The following is an 11,241-nucleotide window of genomic DNA, read 5'->3' on the forward strand; positions in this document are numbered from 1 at the left end:
GTTGAAAAATAATGTCCAGTCAGCAACTTAACCAGTGATTTGGACGACCACTTAGCGGATGGACCTAATTGTGTGACATTGGATAGTTTGAGGAGTGATCGATTGAAATTGAAAGTTAATGGAGTAAACTGTCGAGCGCATGAAAGTTAATGGAGTGACCAGTAATTTCTCCATGTAAATTTAATGGTGGGGAGAATTATTTTTAAGTAAAGTTGTTTTGTTTTTAACTCTTGGATGCAAGTCTAATAGTGATTGACTATGAATCTCTTTCTTGCTCATTTTAACAGACCCGGTCTTGTTTGATCTATATTTTACTTGTACATTTTGTCGAAAACCCAAGTTATAGATATTGATTATTATTTATAATTTTATATATTATAATATATATGTGACAGGGTGTTAACTACCACTTCTAGCTTTGCTTCTTCATTGATCTTTTGTTCTTGAAATTTGCAGAAGCCTTTATTCTTTGTTTCGAGTTCGTTTAGATAATGAAAATCCGATAATGGGTTTTGCTTTGTTGTTTCAATAACCTGGCCAACTAGCTTCTTCATTTCAAGCTTATATAATATTGTGTGTTGCCTTTCGACTTGCGTATGCTACATTGGAAAGTTTATCCTTTTATTTTTTTTAGACAAAAACAAAGATTACAGTGAGGCGCCTCTAGAACAACCAAATTACACAAATCAAATTGAAGAGCTTGCGAGGCTTGAGAGGGAATGCTCCCAATCCAGATCATCGAAGAAGAGGGACTATGACCGATATCAGCTAAAGCATCCGTCAGGAAGTTGGCTTCATGGAAAATATGGTAAATTTGACATTGTTGAAACCATCAGCAATGAGGAGGATATCTCTGATGAGAGACTTGAGACGCCAAGGGGGCTCCCAAGTTTTGTTGACACGGTTGACAACTAAGAGGGAATCTCCTTCAATCACGACTGATTTGAAATTGAACCTCTTAGCAGCCAAAAGAGTGAAAGACCATCTTTTAAGGCATAACATTCCCAATTGGAACACTTGAATGAGAGAGTCGACGAGCGCCAACAACTTGGGGATTACCAGCCGAATCTCTAATGACAAAGCCAATTGTAGAAGACAAAGAAGTGACTGACCCATCAAAATTAAGCTTCATCCAGTTACGGGCAGGAGGAATCCAACTAATCACCTCAGCAACAAAGGATGCATGAGGAGAGGTGACATTATTCACATCTCTGAAGAAGAACTAATGGAAAGTTTATCCTCTTATGCAAGAAACTAAATACATGCAACTGACCATATATCTTCAAAAGCTAAGCTAAACTTTCATACCCAAAACAAAACGAAAAAAAAAAAAAACTAAAAACAAAACAAAACTAAACTAAAACATTACGCCCAATACCGTTTGGTCTAGTTGCATAAGTCTCTTCTTATAAATGAAATGTTGTGAGTTCGACTCACATTATATTATTGTAGCACATTAATTATGTATTTGACAACAACAACAACAACAACAACAACAAAAAACTAAAACATTACATGACCACAGGATGATAAAATACAAGCATAAAAGTAGAGACATCATGATCGATGCTGAAACCATTTTGGTTTTCAAGTACTCATGGAAATTTGAAATATAATAGTGGAGCATTTAGACACGAAGAGAATTGAACTCTCAGAAGCTATACACAAAGGAAAATTCTACAATGTGCTTATGCATGTGAATGATATAATGCATCAACTTTGTAAATTGAGTCCTTAAACTAGTAATATTAGTCCTCGAAGTTGTAATATGAGTCCTTAAAGTTGTAAAATTTTCTAGTTACAACATTAGTCATCATGTGTGCTTAAAGTGGTAATTAAGTTCTCAAAGTGATTAAAAAAAAATTGTTACAACTTTTAGGACTATTACAACTTTGAGAACTCAATTATCACTTTAAGGACTGATGTTGTAACTAATTTTTTTTTACAACTTTGAGGACTAATATTACTACTTTGAAGACTTATTTTACAACTTGAGAACAAAGTTAATGCATCACATGCATTAACACACCCTAACCTTACCCATACACAAAAGATTAGAAATAGTAACATGGTCTAATCTTGCTGAGAAAATTCTGGGGAAGTAATCAATTTATGCAAGTTGCGACCATAATATTACCCTTGGCATTGTGTTGCTTGAAGCTAATGTTGATTCAGTTATTATTTAGCTACAATTGTTTAGCTACGTAGAGAGTTATTATTTTCTGGAATTAATCAAATTAGCCTCATCTAACTCAATTCTCACTCAAATGCAAGTCTTTAATTACGAGACAAGCTATTGTACTGGGATGTATATCTTATTTTTATTTTACATATACTTGAACAAAAATTACAATGTTATGAATCAAATTACAACATTGAGAACAAATTTAGCAAATTTATTTACACTATTTACATGAAGTTAAACAAAATTACAACTATGAGAACAATTTGTTCAAAAGGTTGTAAAATGGTTGTACATTTTGTAATTACAATTATTATAACAAGATTACAAATAATACGACTCAGTATTACCACTTTGACTACAAATATGTTGTCACATTTGTAAATGTAGGTATCACATACGGGTAGATACCATAGAATTTCCCCTTTAATTACATAATATTTGTTTTTTATTTATCAAACAAACAACTGAAATACTACAACAAGTTTACATAAAAGGGACTGATGTCATTAGACCAAATGATACTGGACAATTACACAATATTAAGCATTATGAATCTGACCTAATTTTCTGCTAGTTTATAAAATGTAAAATAGAATCAAAACGAGAATGCATAGACAAAAGATATATCTCATGATCAGAGGGACTTAATTTCAAATAAAATAACTCTTACAAGTAACGATAGCCCCAAAGCCCCCAACAACCAAACCATATTGTTCAATACTGTATGGCAAGCACTGTCATTTTCCATAGGACATATTGTCACATCCAAGACTTAGTACCATATTATATAGAATTAAGTATGAAATTCCATGTTTTTATATATTGATTGAAAATCTTGTCCCACTTAAATTCAAATGTCAGTCCATTTTCTTTTCAAATTAACCAATAAACAAACTAGACACAGCAGATTTCAAAAATAGAAACTGCTGACTATTCTCTCACGCCCAAATCCTAACTTGGATTTGGTCTATCTTCAAAAAATAAAAAATAAAACTTGGATTTGGTCTTGCTAAGAATAAAGAAAAATCCACCATGAAATTTGTGCTCATGCAGAGTCATGCTTCACTGAAATTTGAATCCTTAGACAGAAGAAAACCCATCAACCACCCCAATTATATTATAAATTTTCCTCTCTAATTTAATACTCCCAATAAAAAAACACAAAAATCTACCTGAAAAATCTAAGAAGTAATCATAACAGAATATGTTGAACTCATCCAAAGCCTGTAATCAACAAACTCGTCAGAGAGTTCAGACTGCCCAAACCATGAAACCTCACTCTCTAGCTCTCTTTCTCTCTATCCCTTACAAATTTGTATGGAAGTGAATGAATGAAAATTCCATGGCAACCTCTGCAAGGTTCTTGTCTTGGTTAGCAAACAAAATCTGGGATTTCAGAAGAAGTGATCATATCATATCATGTCATATATTAATACAAAACTTAATAGAGCACCGAAACTGACATTTTTGAGTCTTTGATGATAACTAAGTGAACAAATTAAATTTAAAATACCCTATGCTTTTAGTTTTGGTAATTGTCTGGATGAGTACCACTTGATTTTAAACTAGGGGAAGAAGTCCATGCCAAGATGGATTTCCAAGTCCATTCCAAGATGGATTTCCAAGTCCATTCCAGCTCTCTCTTCCTGAATTATCAAACTCATGATGAACACCACTGCCGCCACCACCACCACCCATGTTTAAGTTGTGATGATCTCCATTGTTCATCTGCCATGGAAATCCCCACAAGACTTTGTTGTTGTTGGTCTCAATATCCCTGCTCAGCTCTTGCTTCATAGTTGTGACTGTCACAGCTGTTGTGGCTGCTACATTGCTCAATTCCTCATATGGGTGCAGCCCCATTTCTCCGCAAACCCCATTGTCCATTTCCACCTCACCCACCATGTTGTTGCCCCCATTTGATCCAAACCCATAATACAAATTGTTTGGGAAGCCATTGTTATGGGTTTCGAGAAACCCGGTCCGCAGAGCATCGAGAAACCCTGGCGATGGTGACGCAGATGAACTGTTCGACAAAATGTCGCTCTGGGAATTGGTGGTTGGGTTCGCTAACATGGATAGGTGATCATCGAAACCCATCTGCCCACATGACCTCTGGAGCCTAGCAAAGGCAAGACTGAGGTCATTTGAGTCGTAGGAGAGTGTTGGGAGCAGCGGGTTGGAGTTGGGAGTGAGTGGCTGTTGAGGGTCTTGCGACGATCGTTTCGAAGAGGATCTCTTGTTCTTACGGCAGCCACCGCCCACCGGAACGTTGCGCAGCGTGCCGCCTTTGGTCCAGTACCTCCTGCAGGACTTGCAGAAGTACCTGGGCTGAGTGAGGCTGTAGTTGTTGTAGTAGCAGAACTTGGTGTTGGTGGAGTCACATCTTGGGCACTTGAGGGCTTGATCTGGCTGTGGCCTTGGTTTTCTCTGGTCTGCAGATTGCTGCTGGGATTTTGAGCAGACCAGCATGTCTAGGGAATTATGAGCTTGCATTTCCTGAAAGTGGATCAAAGAAGTTAATTAATTAGCATACAATATGATGATGGATTAGATTTTAATCTTGGCTTTCAAGTTATATAAGGTCACATGATTGAACACCTGATAGTTCATGATACATGTGTTCAAAGTAATTAAGTATATAACTGACATAATGACATGTAATGCTCCTCATCATCATCATCATCATCATATAATCAGACCAGAGAATTCAACTAAATTATGATCACAACACGTTTAATTTCATGTTGGCTTCTTTTGATGAACTATCACAACTTATTAATAACAAATTACCGGACAATTAATAACAAATTAGTTGTGCTGATCAGGTTAAAGCAAAAACAAGAATTTTGGGCAAATCAGAAACAAAAACCCACAGGAATTTTTATTTCCATGTTACTTTACCTTCTCAAGCACAAAAGAGAATTGAAGAAGCAGAAGATGAACTACTGAAGAAGGAGAGGGATATTATGCATTATATATCATAGCTAGCTAGGAAAGGAAAACAAACTCGAACATCATCATTTTCCTGTTGTGGAAAATGAATACTTCTTTACAAATTGAAGGAAATGGAGAAAGCTCCTCAACAAGATCATGCTATTACTGAAAATCAAAACACAAGCATGATTGTAACTATATCCTACCTGGTGGTGTTGTTGTCCACTTGAAGGATCCATAAGCTCATGCACTGATCAAACACTTCCTCAGAATCGAAAGAGAGAGAATGGCTGAGTTTGTGTATACCGAACAGGAACTGGAAGATGGAAGAGTAAAGAAGAGAGTTCTGGGTTTTTAAGAAAGGGAAAGGCAGTAGTCACATGCAAAGCGAGGAGGAAATATATAAAGCAAAGCAAACCAACAAGAGACTGACAGAGAGGCTTCGAGAGAGAGTGAGAAGGACTTACGTAAGAAAAAAAATGATGGGTCTTGCCGTACGAAAGATGAAAATGGATATGAGAGGAGGTTTGGATGGAGGTTCAGGCTGGGTAGCTTGCACGCAGAGAAAGAAACAAAGAAACAAAGCTTTGATCGAGTAGCAGTAGAAGATGATGATGAAGAAGAAGAAGAAAGAAGTAGCTGAGTCCCACAAGTCCCTCTTCTATTCCGGAACGGTCTGTTTATATAATGGGAGCCAAGCTAGCCGACCCGGCGCAGCTGATGATGATGCTGATTCAGAGAGAGAGAGAGAGCCAAGAAAACCTAGCTCGCTCTCCTACGCAGGTGGGGCCCCTCTCGCGTGGATTGCAACTATTTTTATGTGGTCCCCACCGGCTGACCCCTCCCGCCACTACCACCAGTGCACCACCGCCGTCCCCACCACCGCGAGCGTCCAATTCCTTAGCCTACTTCGTGTTCCAAAAACGAAGAATTAAGAAAATAATAAGACAAAGGAAAACAGAGATTTGGTACAAGCAAGAATTGGAGAGGATAGAAGAAGAAGAAGAAGGAGATATTGGCACTTGGTTTTGGACTATAGTGGTTGTTGTTACTGGGATTGATGATGTGGACAGGGTAATGATGGTTGGGGACAGGAAGGGGACAGGGTTTGATTGGGACACAAGGCAAGGAATATTTCTTCCCCCAGTTACTACTTCCGAATAATCACTCTTGGTTATTATTGTAACTCGTACATGGACGACATGGCTAGAGATACTGAGCTATTTAGAGAAAGCAGCTCTGCAATTCTTTGCTTTGGTGTTGCTGTGGGTACGTAGTCATGCTTCGTTGTCCATCTATGGGAACATTTTGTGACTTGTCCTAATTTTCCTCAGAGCAATACACTACTACGTACCATTATTCACATCCCATTGTATTTATACCAAGTACCGTGTACCAAAACCTGGCTTGCTGTGTTTTGTTCGTAGTGTATGTAGTGTTATCGACTCGTCGCAGTATATTATGCGCGCGCTCTTGTATGAACTTGACATTAAGTGTGAATTCTGACAATATGAACTTTCCCTAACTCTTCATGCTGCTCGAGCCATTACATTTGCTTCTCTTAACGAGGAAAGTTCGCAATAACATTTTCATCAAATTAAATCACCTCGTAGATGTGTTGTGTTCATCCTTGTATGCTAATGCTTAAGACTAATCCCACTAACAACAAGATGCTTCTTGCTTCTCCTAAAGTACATGCCCAATTTCCTTTCATTTTCCCGGTAAATAGTGCCCTACTCCCCCGATAAAGCAAAGGCTCTAGCTAGCTTAGAAATCCAATCCATCATGTACGAAGACCAAGACCAAGAACAAATTAACAATCATGATTCCCATTTTGTTTTCTTGCATAAATTGGTGGGCTATCTTCTTTTTAAACATCAAGATCAACATGACCTAGGCAATGTTTTCATGTCACACCAAGAAAACGAAGCCATCTTTGTCGTTCTAAAAGGGTCTGTTACTTAATCATTCACACTAGCTAGGCATATCATCGACACCAGCTTTTCTTCCATCCTCTATGTGAATAAAGCTAATGAAAATTAGCAGAATTAGTTAATTAACTTGTTTCTTAATCAAATTAAGCAGCATCATTACTTTGTTATTCACATGCAACCCATTATGGGGGTCGATTGCTCAATCAAATCGGGATCCGACGGCTAAGATTCGAGCAGCTTTACAAGTGTTGAAGTTTACCACATATGGACCAAGAATCTTGGAGTAGCTAAGCGGGAAACACAATGTACCAACCGCAATTTTCTATTTGCATGTTATAACCTGTCAGATAAATGTGACATACACCGGAGAAAATGATAAACAAACAATGATTGAGACCACCATGATCGATCACCATTCTTTGGATCCTATGAGAATTTTGTCTTAGACTCCAAGAACCCAAGAAAGATCACGAATGATCGATCGTTTTAAACAATTAACGTTAAATAGAGGCTAAGTGAGACAAAACTCAATACACTTTGAAGAGATTTTGAGTGTCGGGGGCTAAATTATTCCATACCAGGGGTGCAACGAATGGAGACAATACACCAATAATGAAGCTCGATTGTTAACAATTTACAAAACCTAATTGAAATCATCATTTTGATTTAGCCTATCAAAAGAAGTTAAATCAAATAAAAAATCATCATTTGTACGTAACATATTGTTACGGTCAATGGCGGAGCTAGAGAGGAGAAAGGAGAGGTGCCATTGTTAATAAAGTCTCCAATTTAGCTAGATTTCAAAGATCAAATACATGTGAAGGTAGACATTCAAGGAGTGTCATGGCCCTCTTTGCTCTGTATGAAACTCTATCAGTGGTTACGGTGCATCCACACTTCCACCGTAACACTTTCTATTCACATGTAACCAAAAACCAACCTCTTACACAATAACGAATATTTAAGAAACAAGACGATATTAACTCTTTGTTATATATCTTTGTTCAAGTATGACAAACTTCTGAATTACATCATAGTCACTTGTCGATCAATACAAAGCTCAAAGTTAATACATGTGAATCTTAATTTTTTTTGTTTTCCTTTTAGTTCTAAAATTAACAGTACTGCTTAGCTTAATTTTTTTCTATAAGAAATTAAACTCAATTAAATTGAGGTGTCCTTGATGCACCCAACCTTAAAACCTAAAACAGAAGATGTTTCTAACAGAATATTCTTTTCCCAAAAACATAGATCGCTAACCCTATTTGATGTTAATCTCACAATTCACAAGTAAGAACACAGCAGATCGGGAGTACAACGACAAAAATTCCGTTGGGGCCTTGCAGAGGGATGATGCATCAAATGTGGGGACAAGGGAAAGATATGGGGATGGGGATTGATCGATCAGTCCAAGTTAGTTGACTGGTCAAAATGTTTCAGTCAAACACAATAGTGGGGGAAGCCAAGGCCCAACGTTAAAGCCTGAAAGTGGGGACCGGTGAGGTGGGAAACCGTGCCGGGAAACATGCCTGACTGGACTCTACGGAGAATAGCGTCTTCTGTCAAGTAAAGAATATTGGCATGCCTTCTCGTTCTCACTCTAGCTGTAGAGGCTAGAGAGATTTGAGAGAATCTCTTGGGATTTTGCCCAACTATTCACACCTAAGATTTGGTTGGGATTTCTTGCTGCTGCTGCGGCTTATTAGTTTAAACGACGACGTGGTTTTGGTTGTTGGGGGATTCCGTAGTGATTTTCGGAAATGAAAGGGAATGAGAAGGATGACTCCACTTATATGGTCATTTTGGGTCCTATGATCTCATCCTCGTTGTTGGTGAGTTTTGGGTTTAGCGTTTAGTCGAAGAGAGTAATGAAGTTATTTGTATACGTTTTGAAGTTGTCACAAATTGAAATATCGGTCTAAATAAAATCTCAATTCCAACTACGGTTGTATTATTAAGTTTAGGGGAGTGAAATTTACACACGTTTTTTTTTTACAATTCACACACCCTTACCTCACTTTTTATAAGAAAATGTCTAAACTATCCATGTTTTAATCTCTTCAAGTTGTCAGGGATATGGACATTTTAGATATTTTCTTTATAAAAAGTGGGGTAGGGTATGTGGATTGTAAAAAGAGTTGTTTAAATTTCAGCCCCCTAAGTTTAATCTCGACAACCTAAAAGCCGAATTTAGCTTTACTTGAAAAATAATGTCTCTACTTTTGATCTGATGGAGTAGCATTATTAGGACATGATATTTATTTCATACGTCAATCAAGTTTTTAACGAGACTAATGCATTGTTATATCATGTTTTATATTATGACGTAGAATCGAGTTCTATTTGTAGAACGCCATGATTTTGGTGGTTTTCTCTTATGTCATGTTTAAATAACGAAAAAGTATATGTAGCATGATATATATAGTTGTTTTATAGGGTCACGTACATATGTCATGCTTGATGTGAACAAGTATTTTAACATATCAGGATCTTTGTTCGATTTGGATGGTAATGTCTTGATGGCCAAGTTAAGTAGCATGATACACATTTCTTAAAAATCTTCTCATCGGAACACGAGTCAATTTGTTTTAGTCTTTTGGAATTGATGTGATGTCCAAAGATATATAATACAAAATCTGAGGTCTAGACCACTTTTTTTATTTTATATGTATTTTTTAATTTAAGTCTTGAGTCTTGACCGCTATGGGTTGTCGTTGTGAACTTGTTGCACCTAACATTATATGTATAGGAAACTCTTCTAGTGAGGACCCTTAAGTTGAGGACTTGGTGAGAACTTTTCGGCTTATCCCACCTTTCGATCTTATATCCACATCTTAACCGTTCAGCTTATAGGTATTTATGAGTAGATCATTCCTCTAAATTTTCAGCTATATTGAAAATTGTTATGACATTCATAAGTGTGATTTATCAATTATAAACTTGAACGGTTCATATTTGACAGATTTGGTTCGTCCATTAATTTGATCTAGTTTGTTATCTTAACGAACACCAATTTGGCTGAAAATTTGTAGAAATGATCTACTCATATAAACCTAAAAACTGAACGGATTAGATGTCAAAATGTGATTGAAAAATGAGTCTTTTAAACCATAAACCGAAAAGTCCTCAACTAGTCCTCAATTTAAGAGTCCTCACTAGAAGAGTTCTCTATATATATGTATATATGTGTATATATATTTTTAGTGAATTTTCAAATGCGTCAAATAATTTGGAAAATGTTTATCTCATAACCTCATTGATCAACATGTTATCTTCGGTGTAGTTAATTAGTTATTTTGATCTTTGAGCACGTAATTTGTCTTTAAAACCGGTGTTGAAGAGTGCACAATGAGATAACCATAATAATTTAAGATAACTAGATTATTTATTTAGTTATTATCTACGACACTAAACATATCTTCATAGCCAATCTTGAGGGGTGCATAATAAGATTTCTATCTTAGACAACCGATCAAACTTTTCGTAGGCATATAATCGTCTAATATTTATCTAGATGGGTGGTGTTAACACATCATTTTTTGTTATTAACACACCATTTATATGGTGAGAACCAATCATCAATCAAATTCAAGTGGCAAGTTTGTAACTAAAATAAAAATGTGTAGATAAAAAAATATATGAAGTGTGTTAATAGCAAAAATGAGTGTGTTAATAACACTACCCTATTTAGATATCTAAATTACTTAATAAATTTTAATAAATTAATTTAGAAACTATATAATGCATAACGGAAAACCGGCCTTAGCATAGCTCCTTAAACTATATTCATCATATATTGGGGATATTTTGGGTTCATAATTTTTTACTAAAATAATTAATGAAAATAAAAAAATAAATAATGACTCGAGCCGTCGAGCATGAGTGTGAACGAAGTTGGGACTTGGGAGGAGCAAAGAAACAAGTAAGGACAAAGCCAGAGAGTCAGAGAAGGAGCTGATATGGTCGGTCCAAGAGGTGGGACCCGCGATGATGATTCCCTAACCCCGACACGTGGCAGCCACAATACGGGCTACGAGACGAATATCATCTCATTTCTAGAGGAAGTAAAGAGCAGGAGCAGTCTCTGTCAAATCCCACCTTGGGCCGCCTCAGTGGGCTTTTCCTCTCGGCCCCCACAGAATTCTTCCTCTCTTCTCAAGTAAAGGATAATTCTCTCTCTCTCTC

The 11,241-nt window shown here is 36.7% G+C and overlaps 1 protein-coding gene across 1 annotated transcript; it reads right to left on the reverse strand.

Annotated features, from left to right (window-relative positions):
* Positions 1-3,580: 3,580 nt before the first annotated feature.
* Positions 3,581-5,764, reverse strand: LOC101303595 (dof zinc finger protein DOF2.1-like). The gene is made up of 2 exons (XM_004294631.1): positions 5,329-5,764; positions 3,581-4,684 (listed from the first exon to the last, which is right to left on the reverse strand). The coding sequence occupies exons 1-2, from the start codon at positions 5,359-5,361 to the stop codon at positions 3,746-3,748; spliced, it is 972 nt and encodes a 323-aa protein (XP_004294679.1). The 5' UTR covers positions 5,362-5,764; the 3' UTR covers positions 3,581-3,745.
* Positions 5,765-11,241: the final 5,477 nt, after the last annotated feature.

The sequence above is a fragment of the Fragaria vesca genome, linkage group LG3 (assembly GCF_000184155.1).
Source record: "Fragaria vesca subsp. vesca linkage group LG3, FraVesHawaii_1.0, whole genome shotgun sequence".
NCBI classification, from domain to species: domain Eukaryota; kingdom Viridiplantae; phylum Streptophyta; class Magnoliopsida; order Rosales; family Rosaceae; genus Fragaria; species Fragaria vesca.

Excerpts from the sequence above, each read along its gene's own strand:
- LOC101303595 (XM_004294631.1), bottom strand. The coding sequence starts at position 5,361 with ATGGATCCTTCAAGTGGACAACAACACCACCAG. Across the intron at positions 4,685-5,328 it reads GTGGACAACAACACCACCAG|GAAATGCAAGCTCATAATTC; the intron begins GTAGGATATAGT and ends ATCCACTTTCAG.